General features: G+C 47.5%; 1 protein-coding gene across 4 annotated transcripts in view; it reads left to right on the top strand.

The window, feature by feature from the left end:
• Positions 1–7,903: 7,903 nt before the first annotated feature.
• Positions 7,904–22,938, top strand: part of RGS10 (regulator of G protein signaling 10) — a 42,836-nt gene continuing 27,801 nt past the window's right edge. Inside the window, exons 1-2 of one of the 4 annotated variants that reach the window (XM_002756641.6) lie at positions 7,904–8,030; positions 22,179–22,297. In XM_002756641.6, coding sequence (XP_002756687.1) covers positions 7,982–8,030; positions 22,179–22,297 — 168 coding nt within the window. In that variant the 5' untranslated portion in view covers positions 7,904–7,981. Of the gene's footprint in view, positions 8,031–8,806; positions 8,912–15,286; positions 22,298–22,938 lie in introns of those variants that run through there. The other 3 variants (XM_035269257.3, XM_009010360.5, XM_078346623.1) reach the window with 3 other exon arrangements.

Raw genomic sequence — 22,938 nt, 5'->3', positions numbered from 1 at the left:
CTCTGAGATATAGTATTTTAAACGATTTATGCCTAGTCTCTCATCTTTCCCCTAAATTCCTATTTTCTGTTTCTCTCTGTCTCTCTCATTAGAGGCATTCCTTAATTATCTGTGGTATTTGCATAGTTTTCATCCTTGAGAAGGAGGTGTCCAAAGCTCTTTGGAGGCTGTGTGTGTGAAATAAGTGTGTGGATTGTGTATATCTCTGTAGTTTGGCAGTGGTAACTCTGGAGAACATTAAATGTTAATTTCCATTGTGTTTTGGTTTTTAAACAAATATTTTTGGAAAGATTAAATTTTTCTAGTACATCTGGCTATAAGGGTAGGGGCTGAGGAAGAAGGGGCTCCCAATCCTGTGTGCAGACCTAGGCTTAACGCCCTTTGAAGCTCACAGCTCATCTGCAGCCTCAGCTCAGCCAGTGGTCCCTAAGTCCAGAGCTTCTGTGCCTCACCAAGATAATTATTTCCTAAGGTAGAGGGCTGGGGACCTGAAGTCTCCTGATACAGACTTCTGTCAATGTCCCCTTTTCAGCCCTTGCCTTCTCTCTTCTCTGTGGTCTGTGCCTTTGGCTCAGGAGCTCCTCTGAGGCTCTGCAGGGTGAACTGGCTTGTTCTCACCGGAATGCCCTGCCTGCATTTACGTTGTAGTTCCTTCCTCCTGTTAAATGTTTCTGCTCCTCCGTCTCTTTTCAGATTGGCTGAAATATCTTTTCCATTATGGTCTCCTTTTTCATACACCTTGCCCAGGAGGGTTTATATCTTATTTTTTAGAGGCAAGGTCTCGCTATGTTGCCCAGGCTGATCTCAAACTCCTAAGCTCCTGCCTAGATGTCCCAAATTGTTGGGATTACAGGCATGATCCATGCCTAGCCTACACCTTATTTTTTCATTATTATTATTATTTTTTTGAGATGGAGTTTAATTCTGTGGCCAGGGCTGGAGGCCAGTAGCGTGATTTTAGCTCACTGCAACCTCTGCCTCCTGGGTTCAAGCATTTCTTGTGCCTCAGCCTCCCGAGTAGCTGGGATTACAGGCATGCACCACCACACACCCAGCTCTGGCCCTGAAGTTGCTTTGAATGGAAGTGGAAGAGTTGCTTTGTCTGAATGCATTCCATTTCAGACGTTCCACCAGACGCCCAAGAGGAGATGTCAGATAGGAATGTGGAGGTTGGAGATATAAAGGTGTGAGTCCTGACCCTTTTCAGCAGGAAGTAGCCAGAAAGAGTTGTCATTCAGCACCCGCTGGCAGCAGTTAGGGTTACCACTTCTGAGGAGAGGAATGATATAGGAGTGAAGAAGAAATTACTTAGGCAGATAGTGAAGGTATGGGAGTCCTCAGTAAAGTTTTCTTTTTTAATGAAAAGCAGCCCTAAAATCATTTCCTGACAAAGAGCAGCTGCAGAAATCAAGCTGCAGACATAGACAAGCAAGCTGGATGCTTGCACGGGTGAATGCCAGCAGGAAAAAAGCTACCTGGGGCTAAGTATGTCCACAATGGTGGCTCTATCCTCCCTTCTCTTTGCCAGCACATGTACAGTAAGAAGACAAGATGGTACCAGTCAAGTGGAAAACCCATTTGCATATTAAGATTAGGGTAGGGTGGCCAGTCTTCCTTGTGCGCTGTGTAAACGTCACATCTGATTGAACCAATCTGTGGACCCAACGTAACTCAGACACCACCTTCTCAAGCCTGCCTATAAAATCCAGGAAACCCATTCCTTTTGGAAGCCCCTCTGTCTCACTAGAGAGAGAGCCATTCTCCTTTCTCTTCCTTCTGCCTATTAAACTTTCTGCTCCTTAGCCCACAAAAAAAAAAAAAAAAAAAAAAAGTGGGAGTTCTAAAATAAAAAAAGAGTATTTGATATGAACTTTGGATGATAATCATGTGTCAGTGTAAGTTCCTGGATTGTATAATTGTACCTCTTTGGTGTGGGAGGTGGAATGCTATGATAGGCTATGTGTGTTTGGGGTAGGAGGCATGTGGAACTCTACTTTCTGTTCAGTTTTGCTGTGAACCTAAAATTGCTCTAAAAATAAAATTTTCTTTTGCTGGGTGTGGTGGCTGATGCCTGTAATCCCAGCACTTTGGGAGGCCAAGATGGATGGATCATGAGGCCAGGAGTTCAAGACCAGCCTTGCCAATGTGGTGAAACTCTGTCTCTACTAAAATACAAAAAAGTAGCTGGGCATGGTGGCTCATGCCTGTAGTCCCAGTTACTCAAGAGGCTGAGGCAGTGAAATCGCTTGAACCTGGGAGGCAGAGGTTGTGCCACTGCACTCCAGCCTGGTGACAGAGAGAGACTCCATCTCAAAAATAAAATAAAATAAAATATACATTTTCTTTTTTGAGACAGAGTCTCATTCTGTTGCCCAGACTGGAGTGAAGTGGTGCAGTCTTGGCTCACTGCAACCTCTGCCTCCTGGGTTCAAGCAATTCTTCTGCCTCAGCCTCCTGAGTAGCTGGTACTACAGGTGCATTCCACCATGCCCAGCTAATTTTTGTATTTTTAGTAGAGACGGGGTTTCAGCATGTTGGCCAAGATGGTCTCAATCTCTTGACCTTATGATCCACCTGCCTCGGCCTCCCAAAGTGTTGGGATTACAGGTGTGAGTCAGCATGCCCAGCAAATAAAATGTACTTAAAAAAAATAGTATTAAAAAACTCGCCAGCTAGGTGCGGTGGTTCATGCCTGTAATTCCAGCACTTTGGGAGGCTGAGGTAGGCAGATCACCTGACGTCGGGAGTTTGAGACCAGCCTGTCTGACATGGAGAAACCCCATCTCTAATAAAAAATATAATTTTTAAAAAATATTTTTTAATAAAAAAAATGGTGGTGCATGCCTGTAATCCCAGCTACTCGAGAGGCTGAGGTAGGAGAATCGCTTGAACCTGGGAGGTGGAGGTTGCTGTGAACTGAGATCATGCCATTGCACTCCAGTCTGGGCAACAAGAGTGAAACGTGGTCTCAAAAAAAAAAACCAAACCAAAAATCCCTAGCCATTCATGGTGGCACCTGCCTGTAGTGCCAGCTACTTACGAGGCTAAGGAGGGAGGATCGCTTGAACCCAGAAATTCCAGATTAGCCTGGGCAGCAAAGGGAGACCGACCCCCATCTCTACAATCAATCAATCAATCAATCAGTCAATAAAATTAGCTAGGCATAGTAGTGCACGCCTGTGGTCCTAGGCACTGAAGAAGGCTGAGATGGGAGGAGAGGATTGCTTGAGCCTGGGAGGTGGAAGCTGCAGTGAGCTGTGATTGCACCACTGCAGTCCAGCCTGGGTGACATTGTGAGACTCTGTCTCAACCAACCAACCAAACAAACAAACAAACCAAATAAAGAGTGCTACGCCAAGAAAACTACCTGCCAGGAGTCGGGAAATCTGGCATCACATCCTAGCTAAACACAAGTTCAGCTGCTGTCTGAGCCTCAGTTTCCTGATCTGCAGCATAATATACAGATCTCCAAGGATCCCTCCAGCTGTGGATGCCAGGAATGTGGGACTTGAAGTGCAAGAGAGATCAAAGATGGGAAAGGCAGCCAGTGTCTGCTTGCTCCTTTCATGGGAAATTAAGAGTTTTAAGAAAGCAAAACTAATGTTGTAAAAATGAGGGCTTCCCAAGGAGTGGGAGGCTGCAGTGAGCTATGACTGTACCACGGCACTTCAGCCCAGATGACAGACAGAGACCCTGACTCTTAAAAAAAGTTGTTGGGGGAGGGGAGGCGAGGAACAGATGCTGTAGCTCACACCTATAATCTCAGCACTTTGGGAGGCCAAAGTAGGAGGTCAGGAGTTTGTGACCACCCTGGGCAGCATAGCAATACCTCATCTCTACAAAAATAAATGAATGAATAAAAACATACATACATACACACATGCATAAATAGCAGGGTATGGTGGTGCATGTCTGTAGTCCCAGCTCCTTAGGAGGCTGAGGTGGGGGGAATTGCTTGAGCTCAGGAGTTCAAGGCTGCAGTGAGCCATGCTTGTAGAACCACACTCCAGCCTGGGCAATAGAGCAAGACCCTGTCTCTAAAAAACAAAAGACAAAAACAACAGAAATGAAGCCTTATATATTTTTGTGGCATTAAACCCAGTAGAGATTTCAACTAGTCTCTAATTATTGATTTTTCTCCCTGATTTAAAACCATATATACTGCAGAAGTTTGCAAAACAGGAAGATGTAATGATGAAAATTAAAAGAACCCATTGTCCTATCATCCAGAGATATAGTCTAGTAATATTTAGGTGTAATTAACTGCTAGTTTTCTATGCATAAACATACTATATTCTCCTCCTCCTCAACACTGAAAATTTTCTCTGTATTTGTATCCTGATTTTTTCAGTGAGAGCTTCATCTAAGATTCTTTCATTTTTCTCTTTGCACCAGTTTTTTTCCACCAAGTTCCAAAGATTCTTCACAGGTTTTTACAACTGTTAAATATTCTGTCACAAGAATATGTTGTATCTTAGTCATTCTTTTAGTGGGCATTTTTAGCTACTGTAAATAACGCTGATAAAAAGTATTATGATGTTTAATTTTACATGTAAATCTTGCATCTTTTTTTGGGTACGAATTACCAGTTATAGAATTATTTACTAGTCAAAGACTAGAAACATTTTGAAGACCCTTACATATGTCGTCAATACGTATCTTAATACATCTGCTTCTCTTCCTGCTGGAGAGGTTGTAACAATGTACTTTCCCTCTTTCACAGTGTAGTAACAAAAACATCACAGTGATACTAACCCTGACAATTTCCTATAATTGAAAAGAAATCCACTTTCGACTGCCTATAGGGTCAAGTTTATCATTTATTAAAACATCATTGTAGGGGGAGTAAGAGTAACTAAAATTCCAGTAATTTTCTGTGTGCTTACACATGCTGGGCACTGTGCCAGATGCTTTTTGTTTACTGCTATCAAACACCACTTGCTCAGAGTATAGGTGGCACCTCCTGTTGCCCTGTCTTTTGAGGCTGTGATGTGTTTGAGGACATATCTGATGTGTCCACACAGCTGCTTGCTGTTTGGTGAGGATTAGTACCTAAGTCTCTTAACTTCAAGTTGGGCACGTATTCATTTTACTATACCTTTTCTGCCTCAGTTGGCCAAAGTAGTCTTGTATGAATTCTGGTTTTGAGAGGCTCTAAAATGTATTCACAGCTTACCAATTTTTTAAAGTTCTGGTGAACTCCAAAGTCAGTAATCCTTCTGGACTCCTGTGTTATCAGAAGATATCTGAGCTCCTGCTTCTTGCCTGATGTGAACCTCCTTGAACCAAAGGTGAGACCAGCAGGGGAAGAATGGGACTAAACTGCTCATCTTCTCTTCCCCAAATTTGTTACTGCAGTTTGTCTGTCAAGGTTTAACTTAGGAGGCTAAAGATGGAGGATCACTTGAGAGCCCAGAAGTTAGAAATCAGCCTGGGCAACATAGTGAGACCCTTGTCTGAAAAAAAAAAAGTTTCAGAAAGTGCGTGCTGGATTTACAGGAGAAATACTATTTGGATGGTAAGCATCTTCAATCCAATACAAACCACGGTTGGAACTTAATCTCGAGTGTGTGTGTGCATGCGTGTATGTGTTTGGCAAGTTTTAGGAGTTAGGAGGCTTTATACTTTTATACTTGATCTTTTGCACAGTGCACTTTGAAAACTGGCTTTTGAATCTTTAGACCCTTAACACAGGTATTTATAGTAATTTAACGAGGACAATCTTTCGATGTCCCAAGCAAAAACTTTAAACTGTGTACATTAAACCTTACCTATCATCTTCTTCTTTTTTTTTTTTGAGATGGAGTTTCGCTCTTGTTGCCCAGGCTGGACTGCACTGGCAAGTGATCTCGGCTCACTGCAACCTCCGCCTCCCAGGATGAAGTAATTCTCCTGCCTCAGCCTCCCAAGCAGCTGGGATTATGGTGCACATCACCATGCCCAGCTAATTTTTATATTTTTAGTAGAGATGGGGTTTCATCATGTTAGCCAGGCTGGTCTTGAACTCCTGGCCTCAGGCAATCCACCCACCTCCGTCTCCCCCAAAAAATGATTTAAGGCTGTTATAGTTTCCCTTTATTTAAGAGAGGCCTGAGGTTCTTAGCTCAGGAGGGATTCATAGCATGTCTTAAGCCACACCAGTGTTTTTCAGGACACGCTAGGGTGGACTTGGCAACTAGCATAACATTGCACTGCTGTGCCTAACTTTTACCTCCGAGTGCCAGTGCGCTTATTTCCTGTGCTAGGATTACTTGTAATTTGGTCTCGGGGAAGTTTTCTGGGTGGGTGCGCTGCACAAATTCCCTTGTTATTGTTATGAGAATGCAGTGACCTCACTTGGATCCAGGACTCTGCCAACATTTAAAATCCTGCTCTTACGAAAGGTGAAACTCTTGCCTAAAGTTAAGTATCACAGCTTGATCCCATTACAATGAGATGGAAGCTCGTCTGGGCCCGGGAGCAGGCCAGCAACAGAAGTTTTAAAATCAGAACCTACCCCGCTGGGTCTAACCCTGTTCCTGGCCACCGCGCACCCTTCAGGAGCCTGGAAATCCTCTTTTGGCAGCGGACGGTGAGAGTGCTTGGAAATGCTCCGAGGAAAACGACTTTTAGAGGGGAATAGTGGGGAGCAGCCACCGGACACACTTGGCGTGGAACTGGGGCTGTGGGGTGGGTAGAGGGACAGTGAGGAGAACTCGTAGCTCATAATAGAAGATACAAAAGAAAGTGCCAACTAGTGAAAAAACTGCAAAAGGACGGGGGGAATGGGGGGAGGGCGTCTAAGGAACAGTGTAGAAAAATAGCAATTAGTACAGCTAAAAATAAAGACCAATTTAGAGACAAAGCCAGATCCACAAGGAGAAAAATAAAACTCGCCAGAAAGACAATTTCTTGCAAACCAAATGTTCAAGAAAATGGGGGCTAATGGCACCCCCGCTGGAGCTGCTCTGCAGAAGAAATGAAATAATAGGAGACCGTGGAGCGCGCAGCGCCCAGCAGGTGACGCCGTGGGGGCCCGAGTGGTCCTGCTTGTGGAGCCTGAAGGCCCTGCCGGAGGCTGTGCCCATGTGTCCCTAAAGTTACAGAAGAGTCCCGAGCGCGCGATGTGCGGGACAGGGCACCGCCCGGGGCTGGAGTGGTGGCGGTGTGGGGTTCCTGCAGAAATCTCTCAGGTCTCCCAGAGTCCTGGCGCGCGCGCGGCACTGCCGGGGAGAGGGCGCCCACCCGCGGCGGCTCGGCTAGCTTAGCGCACCCGCCCTGGGGACGCCCCACCCGCATTCGCTGGGCGGGAAGGGGCAGCGCTAACGAAGTCGGGGAGCAGCCAGGCCCCGGCAGGCGGGGATTCTGGGGTCGAGAGGCAAAGGCCACGGGCTGGGCCACGCTCGGACTCTGCAGAACCGCGAGGCCTCGGCTTCCCGGCCTGTGACCCGGGAGAGGACTCCGCCTGCCACCCCCGAAGTCGCGCTGAGAGCCCGAAGCGCGGTGAGCCAGCGGCGCCGTGCCGGTTTCTCCCCGGCTGCAGAAGGCGGGCGACCGCGATGAGTGCGGGAGCTCGAAGCTGGGCGGGGCGGGGCGGCCCGGGGCTGCATCTCCTGCGAGTGCCAGCGGCCCCGGGACGAGCTAACAGCCTCCGCTGGACTACTGAGGTCCTGGCGGCCCGGGCTCCCTCCGGGCCATTGCGCCCCATCCCCTGCACAGGGCAGGCTCCGGGCCATCAGGGGTCACCTGGGGTCGCTCTGCTCCGCCCGGGCACCCCGGGGCGGAACCGCGAGCCCCCACCAGCGGGGTCAGGCAGGGCGCTCGGAGCGCGCCACGCGGCGTCCGACTGGGAGGAGGGCGGCGGGCGGGGGCCGAGCGCTCCGGGGCGGTGCTGAGGCCGCTCCTCCTCCTCGCCCTCCTCCTCCTCCTCCTCCTCGCCTTCCTCCGGCTCAGCCGCCGCGCAGCCGGGCTGCTCCAGCTTCCTCCCCGGGCGCCCGCTGCGATGTTCAACCGCGCCGTGAGCCGGCTGAGCAGGAAGCGGCCACCGTCAGGTAAGCGGCTCCGGGGACCCGCGGGCTGGGGGTCGCGGCACCGTGTCGCCTGCCCGGCCTCCAGCCCTCCCTCCTGGGCTCGGGCGCGGCTCGGCTGTACCTCCCAGATGGGAGCCCCGGCCGACCGCCCCACTTCTCTCCTCTCTGTCCCGCACCTCCGCGGTCCCAGCCGCGACGGGAGCGCAGAGCTCCTCTGGGCGCCCCGGGGAGGAAGTTTGGCTGAAAGGGGAACAGCAGCAGTTTTCTTTTTGGTGATGGTCTGAGAGAAAAAGGAGCCCCAAACATCTCCAAACTTTGGAGGCGGCACGGGCTCCAGATTCCGAAAGCAGAACGGCGCGCGGGCTTTCCCCTCCCTGGCGCTCTCCGCCTCCGCTGCGGGCGTGGGTGGAAGGATGCCCGAGCGCCCGGGGAGCACGGCTGGACCTGGGCATCCGACTGGGCGACAGGGCCTGGGACGCCGGGGCTTCACTTCTGCCGCGAGGAGCCGAAAGGTGGGGTCGCGAGCGTGGCGGAAACCCAAGATGGGGAAGGGCACCTCTGCTGTACGTGCCAGCGAAGTTCTGACGTTACAAAGGATTCGCCTTTGCTGTCACTCCGGGCCAGCCTGAGCCACGATCTGGGGCAACTTGATAGGACAAAGGCCCCGCCGTGCAGGTGAAGTCATGCCCTTGATTCCGGTCCTCCTACCCTTTTTGCTCATCACAATAGCTACGACCTGTGCAGGTCTTCGGGTGCGCCAAGGGCTTTGTCCACCGCGTTCGGTGAACTCTCCCTTCATCCCTAGGACAACCCGGTGAGCGAGGAGGGAGCCGAAGCCAGGCGCTGTTAGGTGACTTGCCCCAGTCACACCCAGCAGGTGATGGGGAGGCCTTCAAACCCAGGTTCGCCTGACGCTGGAGTTCAGAGGCTTTCCCGGGCTTCCTACGCCAAGGTTCACTTCTGCTCAGAGTTTATACGCGTTGGTGCATTTCCTTTCTGCTCCTGATATTTTATGAGGGACATTGTGGTTTAGAGACTGGGACTGGACTGGCCGGATCCGAATCTCACCTTCACCATTATTGGCCAGCCGTGGGACCTCTCTGCAGAATGAGGGTCTGCAAAATGGGCATAACAGTAGCTACCCTCCTTTTCAGCACCTAAGTGGAGCCTCTCTCCCATCCATCAAGTTTTGCAAATAATTGCACTTAATATGTAGGATTTCATAGGGTTGTTGTAATTATCTTACATTGTTGCCCGGCAAGTAGTAAGTGCTCCATTAGCGTTAGTGGTCATATAAACCTTTCTGTGTTGCATGTGAGTCAAAGAATTCCCTTGTGGGTGTTAATGTTAACCATTCTCTATGGTTGGCACAGGCCTGTGGAGCCTGCTTAGAGCCGGGACTCGAATTAAACTCTTGATTCTAACCGTGACTCTGTCATTCAGCAACACTGGGCAAATTACTTGATCTCTCTGGGCCTCCGTTTCAATGATGTGCAGGAGCTGGCTCAAACTGGCTTGCAAGAGTCAGCTGCTAAATATTCAAGAAGTTTGGGAACTGGTTGTTAAACCATAGGTGGCTTGAAAGTAGTTATGATGGGATAGTTACATCATCAAAATCAACAAATGCTAAAAATGAAGGCTTCCCCTTGACTCAGGAGAGCTGATGTACCAGCACACCTCTGAATCACATTCTCCATCTGCAAAGTGGGTTTCATAGAGTTACGGGATTAAATACACAAAACCATATGAAACCCATAGTACAATGCGTGGGACATAATAGATGTTTAATAATTATTAGCTTTTCTCCCTTTTGCCTGTTATAAATAGAGCTGCTATGAATAGCCCTGTACATGTTACTTATTACTTTGACAAACAGAACTATTGACTCCTGGGAGATAAATGGATTTGGGGTGATTTTGCATGTATCCAGGTTGTACCCCAAAAAGACTGAAGGCAGTTTTAGGGAATAAATTGTTTCAGGGCAACAAATTTTAAGCCTTATATAATGTGGTTACATCACTGATAAAAAGGTCAGTCTCAGGCCGGCCGTGGTGGCTCACACCTGTGATCCCGGCATTTTGGGAAGCTGAGGCAGGAGAATTGCTTGAGCTCAGGAGTTCCAGATAAAACTGGGAAACACTCACGCCTATAATCCCAGCACTTTGGGAGGCCGAGGCGGGTGGATCACGAGGTCAAGAGATCGAGACCATCCTGGTCAACAAGGTGAAACCCTGTCTCTACTAACAAAAAATACAAAAATTAGCTGGGCATGGTGGTGCGCGCCTGTAGTCCCAGCTACTTGGGAGGTTGAGGCAGGAGAATTGCTTGAACCCAGAAGGCGGAGGTTTCGGTGAGCCGAGATTGTGCCATTGCACTCCAGTCTGGGTAACAACAGCGAAACTCCATCTCAAAACAAAAACAAAAACAAAAAAACCTGGGAAACATAACGAAACCCCATCTCTACAAAATATACAAAAGTTAGCCAGGCATGATGGCCCGTGTCTATAGTCTCAGCTCCTAAGAAGGCTGAGGAGGATTGAGTCTGGGAGGTTGAGGCTGCAGTGAGCTTGGATCGTGCCGCTGCGCTCCAGCCTGGGTGACAGAGTGAGACCCTGTCTCAAAACAAACAAACAAAGGAAAGAAAGAAAGGTCAGCCACTAAACATCATGGTTGGGTACTGGATGCCTCAACTCCAATAGCCTGATTTTCTTTGGAATTGTAGGTGTAAGGTCTGCCCCCATTATGGGAAATAACCTGAGTTCTTGCCTGATTGGTCATCACCACCCAGCTATCGAAAAGAAGCCTAATGAGAAAGGGGTTATTTTAGCCAGGCACAGTGGCTCATGCCTGTAATCCTAGCACTTCGGGAGGCTGACGCAGGCGGATCACCTGAGGTCAGGAGTTCAAGACCAGCCTGGCCAACATGGTGAAACCCTGTCTCTACTAAAATACAATAGTTAGCTGGGCATGATGGCAGGTGCCTGTAATTCCAGCTACTTGGGAGGCTGAGATGGGAGAATTGCTTGAACCTGGGAGACCATGGTTGCAGTGAGCTGAGATCGCGGCACTGCACTCCAGCCTGGACTGCTGAGCAAGACTCTGTCTTAAAAAAAAGAAAAGAAAAAAAGAGGCCGGGTGCAGTGGCTTAAGCCTGTAATCCCAGCACTTTGGGAGGCCAAGGCGGGTGGATCACGAGGTCAAGAGATCGAGACCATCCTGGTCATCATGGTAAAACCCCGTCTCTACTAAAAATACAAAAAATTAACTGGGCATAGTGGCGCATGCCTGTAATCCCAGCTACTCAGGAGGCTGAGGCAGGAGAATTGCCTGAACCCAGGAGGCGGAGGTTGCGGTGAGCCGAGATCGCGCCATTGCACTCCAGTCTGGGTAACAAGAGTGAAACTCTGTCTCAAAAAAAAAAAAGAAAAGAAAAAATGAAAGAAACGGGTCATTTGGGCCTGGGGGCAGAGGTACTAAGTCAAAAAGCCAGCCAAGTGATCCTTGGGATCCTGTACTGATTTCTTTTTTTTTTGTAATTTTGAATTATTTTTCTTTTATTTTCTTTCTTTTCTTTCCTTCCCTCCCTTCCTCCTTCCTTCCCTCTCTCCCTCTCTCCCTCTCTCCGTCTCTCTCTCTCCCTTTCTTTCTGTCTTTTTCTTTTTTTTTTTTTTGATGGAGTCTAGCTCTGTCATCCAGGCTGGAGTGGAGTGGCATGATGTTGGCTCACTGCAACCTCCACCTCCTGGGTTCAACCGATTCTCCCTCCTGAGCTTCCCAAGCAGCTGGGATTACAGGTGCCTGCCACCATGCCCAGCTAATTTTTTAATTTTTAGTAGAGACGGGGTTTCACTGTATTGGCCAGACTGGTCTCGAACTCCTGACCTCGGGGTCCGCTCACCTTGGCCTCCTAAAGTGCTGGGATTACAGGCATGAGCCGCCACCCCAACCTGAATTATTTTTCTTAAAGAGGCTCCTCAAATTCTACAAACTTCAGGCCCCATGAAAGCCGGAGCTGCCCCTGCAGGACCTCTGATTTGGAACTGGCTGTGGCTCTGCCTCCCCAGTACCTTCTGTTTAAATTGCACTGGAGACGCTGTCTTTCCGTGGAGGATTCTGAGTTCCTAACCCTCCTTCCAAGGTTCAGAGCGGTGTTTCCTCATTCTCCTTCCTGAGGTTTCTCAAAGTGTGTTCTGCCAGTCGTGTGGGTTCAGGAGGGGCTTGATAAAGTCCAGCTTCTCAGGCCTCACCGAGACCCACTGATTCTTCTTGGGTACTGTAGATGAGGCACGAGGGTAGGCTGCATCTTCAAAAAGCACCCTGGAGAATTCTCAGGCCAGTGAAATGTGAGGGTCCCCCAGAGAGATTCTGTCCACTCACCCTGCTTAGTTATCAACTTTGGATTGTTAATAACTGGGATATGCCCATCTGAGATGGGAAGCCAAAGCTACCCCACTCCCCACCCCTGCAGTGACCTCTCAGGGGAATTCCCACCCTGCCAGCCAGGCCTCAGCCATCCCCTTGGGCCTGTCATACAGGATCCCATTAAACCCTTGGGAACAGTTTGAAGTTTATGGCTGGGCTTGTTTTATTTAAAGATGACAGTTTGCATAGCGATTTTATGTCTTTGTTTTAACAACCCCTCAGCAGGGTAGCCTTGGCCGCTGGGGAAACTTTCTCTGCAGAACATCACCCGTCCAGGCCTGCAGGGACAGAGGGGCCAGGCCGAGGGGCATTGTTTTCTACAGGTGTGATCAGCGGTGAGCCAGCTGAGCCTCTGGGACCTGCTCTGGCCACCATCAAGCGCAGCCCATAGCCTGGAGGGTGTGAGGTGCTCACTGTGTTTTATCTGCCTTGGCTGATGTGTATTTGATCTGATGTCTCCTTTCTTCATGGTTGGAAATGTAGATGCCTAGCCAGATGCTTGGCATGGTCACTTCCTAGGGCTTCCTGGGTGAACAGTGTCACTTCCCTCCCTGGGTTGAGTGAGTCCCCAGACTCTGGACTCTAGGAACCTGCTGCTTAAACTGCACTAAATTTATGCCCCTGAATTTCTTCTGCTTCCCCCAGATAGCTCTCTGCTGCAGCAGCCCTGGGGGTGACGGCAGGAGCAGAGGGGCCCCCTTGGCAGGCAGCAGTAGTGGTCCCTTGATAAGAGCTGTCAGGCAGCATCCGCTGGAGTGAGACAGCCCTTTGCAGACTTGTGGGGACAAATTTCCCTTCCAAGCAAGTTCCTGTCTGTCTCGGGCCCTGCTAAGCACCCTCAGGTCTGCCTTGCTGCCCTGCTGCCTGGTGGGGGGCCCCTTATCTGACTGAGTCCTTCCCAGTCCCATTTTTCCTGCTCCCTACTCTACCCCTGAAGGGACTGGACAATACCCTTCTGTGCCTTTGCTCCCCTAGGTGTACTTTGTCCTGTCCCAAAGCCTGGGTCTCCCTGCTGCAGCAGCCCCACCCTTATAGGCCCCGCTGCCTCTCACACTCTGCACTTGACAGAGCAGCTTGCCCGAGCAGGAGGGAACCATTTCGTTACTCCCTGGAGAGCTGCAGAGGCCACTAAGGGGCAGGGACTTGTCCGGAGCCACCCATTTCAGAAGGGCCAGAGTAGAGAACTCAAGTCTTGGACCCAAGTCCACGGCTACCTACACACAACAGCCATTTAGAGTCTTTGCTAAAACGTGTTTAGAGAATGAATGTGGAGCTGATAACTTTCCTTCCTTCCTCCATCCATCTCTGTCTCCCTCCCTCCCTTTCTCCCATCCTTCTTTTCTCTGGTCAGGACATTAGAAACAAACAAAGCCATCATCAAACACCTTTATCATTTCACACAGAAGAGGACATTTTAACACACTCAACAGTAGGAAAGATATCATCTCAGGTACAGAGCTGTCCTGATCCAGAATCTTCTAGAGGTTGTCACTCCTGGGGAGAGACACCGGGCGCCTGAGGGACAGCAGTGTGAGGAAGACTCTGTGACACCACACTTCCTATTGTATGTCCTGAACTGTGCGGCATGTAAAGAAACAGTGATCGGCCAGGCGCGGTGGCTCACGCCTGTAATCCCAGCACTTTGGGAGGCCGAGGGGGGTGGATCACGAGGTCGAGAGATCGAGACCATCCAGGTCAACATGGTGAAACCCCGTCTCTACTAAAAATACAAAAAATTAGCTGGGCATGGTGGCACATGCCTGTAATCCCAGCTACTCAGGAGGCTGAGGCAGGAGAATTGCCTGAACCCAGGAGGCGGAGGTTGCGGTGAGCCGAGATCGCGCCATTGCACTCCAGCCTGGGTAACAAGAGCGAAACTCCGTCTCAAAAAAAAAAAAAAAAGAAACAGTGATCTATTTCAAAGCACGAGCAAAGCAAGCAACACAAGACTGTCCTTACTCCACCAGCACAGCTTGCTTGGAACATACTTCCTGGTCTTCCTTCTTGTTTCTTCATGAACTAGTGAGGAAAACTTCCTACCATCCTGTGGCACTGTGGGCAGGCAGCCACCTGGGAACTCCTGGCCTCCTCTCCTCAATTCGTTTTAAGTTCTGTGAGAAAATGGGTCCCACCTTTCATTTCTGGCATCTTTCTCTGTGTTTTTCTCTCCAGCCAGACACCCTGGGGTTGAATCCCACCTCATCTACTTCCTCTTGCTTCTTTGTAGCAAGTTATTTATCCTTGCTGTGCCTCAGTTTCCTGATCTGTAAAATGGGGCCCAACCAACTTCCAAGGATAGTTGCAAAGTTTTGATGTGATATAGTAAGTGCTCCGTAAATGTCAACTATTTTTAGTAGCTATTTATCCTCCTTTCTATGCCCTCTGCTCTCAGCCTGGTGCCTGGCTTTGCTCATTCCTTAGAAAATATTTATTACTATAAAATATATACTTGAGTGCCAGACATCATGCTGACCCAGAGGAAGATGCAGCCCTTGCTTTTAAGAAATGCCCATCCACCTGACTGACCCTGGAGGAAAAAGTCACTTACTTTGCCTCAAGGGAGGCAACTATAGGCTGAGTAGGAGAGTGAGGGCAGTTTTACGCATAAGTGTCAGGCCCCAGAGGACACACAGGGGCTTCTGGAAGTGGAGAAAATCGATGGCAGGGTCTTTGTTTTCAGGCTAGGGCCGCTAGGTCATTTTCTTTTTTCTGGCCTTTGCCTATAAAGTGGAGAGTCTAGGGAGGCTGCAAATAACAGTTTCGCGTTCTTATTTCCTTCCCTCTGGTAGAAACTGGAAACCAGTGGCCATCTGTTGTTTAGTCCACTTAAAAGAGGATGTTGAGGCTTGTTTTTTCTTTGGACCCAAGGGTACTCGGGAGCCCTCCAGTCTCTTGTGTGAGAAAGCCTTTCGCACACAAGGTGTCTCTGAGAAGGCAGCGGATTGTTGGATGCGTGGAACTTCTCAGGTGGACCCCAGAGCATGGATTGTAAGGAATGGCCCCCACACCCTTTCAATGTCTGCAGTTTGCCTGTCGACTTGGCCCTGGGTGGGGCGGGGGCTGGGAAGAGTGTGCTGTAAGGACACAGAGGTGCACAGGTGACTTTGGAAGGGCCACCAGGAGCACTTGACTTTTTATGAGGCCCGAGCCCTTGTGTGAAAACACCATGATGACCTTTCTGAGCGGAGCCAACCCTTTGCCACCTGCTTTCTTGCTCCTGACTTGGATGCTGGCAATTATAATGATTATTGAAAAACTTTTTTAGCTTTTAATATTATTTCCTGCTAATTGCAGTTCAATCAAATCTCTCCAGCAGGGGAACTGTATGTAGGCAGGGTAGTTATTCTCAGCAGTGAGATACTGGAGCTGATAAACACTTAAATAATATTTAGATACAATGTTTCCATGGCCCAGTTTCTCTGGAGCCTTACACAGATCACCAGTTGTAACAAAATGACTCTCTGATTCTAAATTGGGAGGACTTTTAAAAAAATGTAATACACTTGGTGTGGTATAGGTGAGGAGGTTTTAAATAAGTTTTGTGGGGTATGTACTTTCTTGAAACTTCATTACAAAGTAGAGTATTTTAAAGAAGTACAGTGTGTGTGCACACGTGTGCATGTGAGTTGTACCAAACCTCTTTGGAATTTAGAGTTAGCATCTCTGCCTTTTCCTGGACTTGAATGTTTAATAGCTTGTGAGTTTGGGGGAGTACTTAGGGACAGACCTTCGGAGAATGTAAGTTGGCTCTGATGTTGAGGAAACTGAATAGTGAGATATTACTAAAATATTATTTGACCTGGAGAAATTGTCTACACAGGATAATTACACAGACCTTCCTGCAGATTTACAGCAGAAATCCATGCTGTGAGCATTCAGCTCTGTTGAGTGTGACAGATGCCTTTTGAGTATGGATTTCCAAGGAATCAATGTCTGGAGAAGGTCTCTGTGAGATATGACATCATAGCATCTATAAATAATGCATCATAAAAGAAGCTGCAGACAACCAGCCCCAGCCATCTGCACCGTGATGCTTTACCCATCCTTGAAATAATGGCTTTTACTGAAGCCAGAAGCCACAGAGGACAGCATAAGCATAAATGGAAAATGCATTTACGTTGTGTTTGCCTGCTAGATGATTCCACCTGGTCTTATGTGACTTTTTTTTTTTTTTTCTGCATGGATTGGACTCTTACACAGTTTTCTGTTTTGTTTTCTTTTTTCCCCCAAAGTGTGATCGTCATTGGTTTCTTAAAGGCTCTTGTGTTCTGGTCTCTGTGAGTATAAAGATCAGCAGATATAAAAACTAAAAATGGCAATAGAGCCTTTGGTAAAGAGCATGTACTCTGGAGCAGGAATGCCTGGGTTTGGGCCATTATTTCCCATTTTCTAGCTGGGACCCTTATAAGTTACTGTGCCTCAGTTTCTTCATCTGCAAAGTGGGGATAATACTAACCAAATCAGTAGGTTAATCTACCACCTGGGAGGTGGAGGTTGCATTGAGCCGAGAGAGATGGTACCACTGTACTCCAGCCCGGGTGACAGTGAGAGACTCCATCTCAAAAAAAGAAAGAAAGAAAGACAGAAAGAAAAGAACCCAGGAGCTAAGAAAACAAAGAACACCACAAACTTGTATTCATTGCAAAAACGTTTTACAGCTGGAATAAACAATGACAACAAAAATAAAACTGAGCCTGACAAAATTGAAACAAACAAATATCACAAGCAGGTCTTCCCTAGCTGGAGAGATTGTAAAGGTACTGGAGAACATGCTTGACAAGCCTGCTTTCTTGTGTAATCTGTCTAAAATGGAAACTTTTATCAATGAAAAGGGGTAGAAGAGTATTGGAAATTTGTGGATCCAAGTGCCAGAAGTTGGGCAGCTGGGAAATTTTGGTTTTGCTTTATTCTTAAGTTCAGAGGTAAACCTGTTTTGCTATTGAGAAAAGTTATTTCTTCTAACATCACTGGACTTGTTGTAACATTCATTCATTCATTCATTCAATTTATTTTAACCTGCTTCCCCTTCCCCCTTGGAGTAACATTTTTTTCTTTATATATATATATATATTCTTTTTGAGACAGGGTCTGGCTCTGTCACCCAGGCTGGAGCATAGTGGTACAATATTGGCTCACTGTAGTTTCTGCTTCCTGGGCTCCAGTGATCCTCCCACCTCAGCCTCCTGAGTAGCTGGGACTGCAGGCCCATACCACCGTGCCTGGCTTTTGTTGTTGTTTGTTTGCTTTTTGAGATGGAGTCTTGCTCTGTCACCCAGGCTGGAGTATAATGGCATGATCTCGGTTCACTGCATCCTCTGCCTCCTGGAATCAAGCAATTCTCCTGCCTTAGACTCCCAAGTAGCTGGCATGCACTAACTCTGTCTCTATTAAAAATACAAAATATCATGCCCTAATTTTTTGTATTTTTAATAGAGGCAGAGTTTCACCATGTTGGCCAGGCTGGTCTCGAACTCCTGACCTTTTGATCTGCCCACCTAGGCCTCCCAAAGTGCTGGGATTACAAGCATGAGCCACCATGCCCAGCCTAATTTTTCTATTTTTTGTGGAGATGGGATTTTGCCATGTTGCCCAGGCTGGTGTTGAACTCCTGATCTCAAGCAATCTGCCCACTTTGGCCTCCCAAAGTGCTGGGATTACAGGCATGAGCCACCATGCCCAGTGGGTTGGTGGCAGCATTTAAAGTGAACTGAGATGGCTTAGGAATTCATAACTTAGTGTGTCCCCTGAGTAGGACACCCTGAGTAGCAGAAATACCCTCAGTCTAAGGGCTATCACTGTCTGCTCAGTAACATTGGATGCTGGGGACAGTGACTTGGAAAAGAGAGATACTACTGAGTGAGTAGAGTTTGCAAATACTGTCTCATCAAGATCTGTCTATACTGATGTCGGTCAAGATGGATTTTAAAAGGGTGGGGTGCAGTAGCCAAAAGCCTTAATCAAACTCGAAAGACAATCAGAAAGTATTAGAAAAATTCACACCATTTCTGGAGAAAATGAAAACTTATGACAGATAGAGAGTAGGTATCTCGGATAGAAGGATCTTATGTGCCACTTATGGGGACAGAGGTGGGCAAAAAGGCAAGAAGGAATTTCTCTTTAACTAGGACACCAAAGCCAGAAAACCAATACCCATGGCTATAAAGAACAGCCCCATCTTGGTGTACTTTCTGAGCTGTCCCTGATAATTCCATGCTCTTCTGTAATAGTGTTGGTTGTAAATGTATTTCATGACATATGATGCAAGGGAGATGACAGCCCAGGAGACAGTGGAATGGATGGGCTCATTGGTTTTCTAACTCCTGTGTTCCCAGGAGCCCTGGGATGCTATAGATGGGGCCCTGGTGAGGACAGTTGATTTCCCACATAGGTCCCAGTGTTGCTTCCAGCCAGTGATTCATTAGCTGCATTACCTGGATAGGTCATTTTATCTTCTGGATTTTTGCTTCCCAGTCTATAAAATAAGGTCACGGGGTAGGTGGGGCTGGACCACATTAGTGTGTTTCGAGTTGTAAAACTTTTTGTTCAAATGAAAACAGATATATAAACCTAATATGCAAAAATAATTAGAGTATAAAATAAAGGGTGGGGGGTTAGCGATTGTCTAACAGTGAAGTCAACTATTTTAACTCTCAGACACTCTGTTGGCTAAATGATAATCTAAAGTGTGTATTTATTTGCAAGGCAGCCTGGCAGTGAAAACCCAACCATGGTCTGGTTTATTATGGAAAAGAATGTCAAGAGTTTTGGAATCATTTCAGACCAAGGCTGAAAACTTACGGCCAAAGTGGTTCTTCTGCCGTGGCAAGAGAAATTTGCAACTGCCTAGATTGTTCCTGGAACAGTAAACTTGTGTCTCTATATTTATTTACTTAAGAGAAAATCTGCTGGGGAAATGGAGTAAACTGTCAAACTGTATTCTCTGGGCAAAGAGCAGAAGAGTAGATTAGTGGAATGCTTGCCAGAATGAACCCTGCTGCAGAAATTTCTTGTAATAATGATCTTTTAATTGAATTTATAGTTTGTTGGAAAGAAACTCAGTGTTCAGGAGCTTGCCACTGCAGCATTTACAAGAGAACAGGGAACTAATTTAATATCCATGAACTGAAGAGTCACTTTAGAAAAGCATCAACTCCATTTGGTGATGTGTTTAAGTGAGTTTGCTTCATGGTTAGAGAAAAGGATTTGTCCCAAATAAATCTCTTACATAGTCCATCACTAATGAGCACTGAAGCACAGTCCCTGCTGGGTTTCTGGGTTTCTGATTTATTGATTGATTGATTGAGACAGGATCTTGCTCTGTCATCCAGGCTGGAATACAGTGGCACAATCATGGATCACTGCAGCCTTGACCTCCTGGACTCAAGCTATCCTTCCGCCTCAGTCTGTCAAATAGCTGGGACTAAAGGTGCATGCCCGTATGCCCAGCTAAGTTTTGTATTTTTTGTACACACCAGATTTCACTGTGTTTCCCAGGCTGGTCTCAAACACCTGTTCAAGTAACCTGCCCACCTGGGCATCCCAAAGTGCTAGGGTTATGGGTGTGAACCACCGTACTCAGCCTAGTTTTAAAATATTTTATAGAGATGGGGGTCCCAGTATGTTGCCCAGGCTGGTCTTGAACTCCTGAGATCAAGCCATCCTCCTATCTCAGCCTCCCAAAGTGTTTGAATTATAGGCGTGAGCCACTGCGTCCAGCTGGCCTGGTTCTACTTTATTTTATTTAGCCCATGTCATCCGGTAAATGTCTGAAATCTAGGTAGTGTGCCCAGGTGCTTGGATTCCGAGTCCCAGGGGATCAAGAAATCAACATGTATTTTGATTCCCTATAGAACATCAGAGATCATAGGAGCTATTAATATTAAGTCAGTCCAGTGTGCTCTGATACAGATTTTCTCCAAAAACATTTTTAGCTATGTGGCCCCCTAGCTATTCGCAGCAATTAATATTTATGAGACTTTATTTTTAAAAAGTGTCATTTAAAATTGATTTACTTTGCTGATTTTTTTTTCCTTGGCGGGGATGGAGTCTTGCTCTGTCACCAGGCTGGAGTGCAGTGGCGCAATCTCAGCTCACTGCAACCTCTGCCTCCCAGGTTCAGGTGATTCTCCTGCCTCAGCCTCCCGAGTAGCCGGGACTACAGGTACTAATTTTTGTATTTTTAGTAGAGATGAGGTTTTACCATGTTGGCCAGGCTGGTCTCAAACTCCTGACCTTAGGTGATCCACCCACCTCAGCTCCCAAAGTACTAGGATTACAGGTGTGAGCCACTGCACCCAGCCTATAAATGATACTTAATGCAGTGTTTTGTTTGTTTGTTTTCTGATACGGAGTCTTGCTCTATTGCCCAGGCTAGAGTGCAGTGGCACGATCTCTGCTCACTGCAACCTCTGCCTCCTGGGTTCAAGCAATTCTCCTGCCTCAGCCTCCTGAGTACCTGGGATTATAGGTGCCCACCACCATGCCCGGCTAATTTTTGTGTTTTTAGTAGAGATGGGATTTCACCATGTTGGCCAAACTGATCTCGAACTTCTGACCTAGTGATCTGACCACCTCAGCCTCCCAAATGCTGGGATTATAGGCATTAGCCACCATGCCCAGCCAGTGCAGTGTTTTAAAAGATCAAAATTAATGCAAAAATATCCATGATGAACAACATATCTGAAGTTTAAATAAAGTCAGGGAAAGTAACAGTGATGCTAAGCCATATTGGGCCTGAAGCAAAAGGAAAAATCAGTATAACCAATCCTGTCTTTATTTAAAATTTGGGTATTTTGGCCTGGCACAGTGGCTCATGCCTGTAATCCCAGAACTTTGGGAAGCTGAGGTGGGTTGATCACAAGGTCAGGAATTCAAGACCAGCCTGATCAACATGGTGAAATCCCGTCTCTTCTAAAAATACAAAAATTAGCTGGGTGTGGTGGTGCACGACTGTAATCCCAGCTACTTGGGAGGCTGAGGCAGGAGAATTGCTTGAACCCGGGAGGCGGAAATTGCAGTGGGCCCAGATCATACCACTGCATTTCAGCCTGAGGGACAAAGGGAGACTCTGTCAAAAAAAAAAAAAAAAAATTGGGCATTGTTTTCATCATGGATTTTTTAGCATAAATCTTGATTTAAAAAAAAATGTTGCCTCAAATGATCATTTATCTTGATGCCTGGATATTCTGGCAACCCTGTGACATTTTGCACCATCACCTGAATCCTATCTTGCACTGAGTTTTTAAATCTCTGTGCCAGGTAGTGAGCTAGGTGCTGGAGACACAAGATGAGGACATACAGGAGGCTGCAGACTAGTGGGAGTCAGTCATGTAAATTGTCACAGCACGGCACCATAATTGTATGGCTGTGTGCACAGTGCCACGGGGAAGCAGTTCCTGTTGAGTCAAGGTTCTCTGGGAGGAGGATTTGAGTGAGACTTGAGGGCTGTCTCCAAACTGGTCCGTGGACACAAGAGTAGGGGAAGGATTTGGTTGGAAACGGCAGGTCCCTTCATCACCTCAAGCCTCAGTTTACCTCATCTATAAAATGGAGGAAATAGCAGTGCTTGCCTTACAGGGTGGTGTGACAAGAATGAGTCTATCATGTTAAGCACCTAGAACAGAGCCTGGCACATAACTTGGCATATGTTAGCTGTGATGGCAATGACAGTGCTGGCTATTGCATGCAGATTTCTTAAAATGACAGTGTTCTTTCGGCTACATATGCAGTCTGAGCTTTGCTTTGCAGACATCCACGACAGCGATGGCAGTTCCAGCAGCAGCCACCAGAGCCTCAAGAGCACAGCCAAATGGGCGGCATCCCTGGAGAATCTCCTGGAGGACCCAGAAGGCGTGAAAAGATTTAGGGTTTGTCTTTTTCGTTATTAATCGGGATGGATGCAGTATGTGCAGAAGTTCAGATGCATGCAGGGGAGAAGTAGGCAGTTCAGCATTGTCTATCAGCTTAGCGCTGTCTATGCCAGCTCGAGAGATCAATACTGTCTATCCCAACTTGAGGGTGAGACTTTGTCATCTGTCATGACCGTGTTGGCAACGCTGTCACAGATAGTCCTGGACAGACACTGAGGGGCATGAGCAGCCTGTATGCGGTTTTTGTGTAGTGAGATGGGAGGGGATGCAGGGTGTGGGGAGAAGATACGTGCCCATTGGTGTAGTCTGTATAAGGAATTCCCAGCTCTGGGTATCTCTGATGTGAAGGCTTGTTCTCTCATGCTTGGGGGATTCTCAGAATGCATTGTTGACAGAGTGAGAGAGGCTGCCAATGTGAACTTGGCAAAGGGACCTCCGAGAGCAGGGCTGATGGATAGGGGACTGTCGATGCCACTTAGAAATAACTTTTCCCTGGCCGGGCATGGTGGCACACTCCTGTAATTCCAGCACTTTGGGAGACTGAGGCAGGCAGATCACAAGGTCAGGAGTTCAAGACCAGCCTGCCAATATGATGAAACCTGTCCGTACGAAAAATACAAAAATTAGCCAGTTATGAT

The sequence above is a fragment of the Callithrix jacchus genome, chromosome 12, assembly GCF_049354715.1.
Source record: "Callithrix jacchus isolate 240 chromosome 12, calJac240_pri, whole genome shotgun sequence".
NCBI classification, from domain to species: Eukaryota; Metazoa; Chordata; class Mammalia; order Primates; family Cebidae; genus Callithrix; species Callithrix jacchus.
Note: the sequence above shows the minus strand (reverse complement) of the source record. Positions and strands in the feature narration are given on the sequence as shown.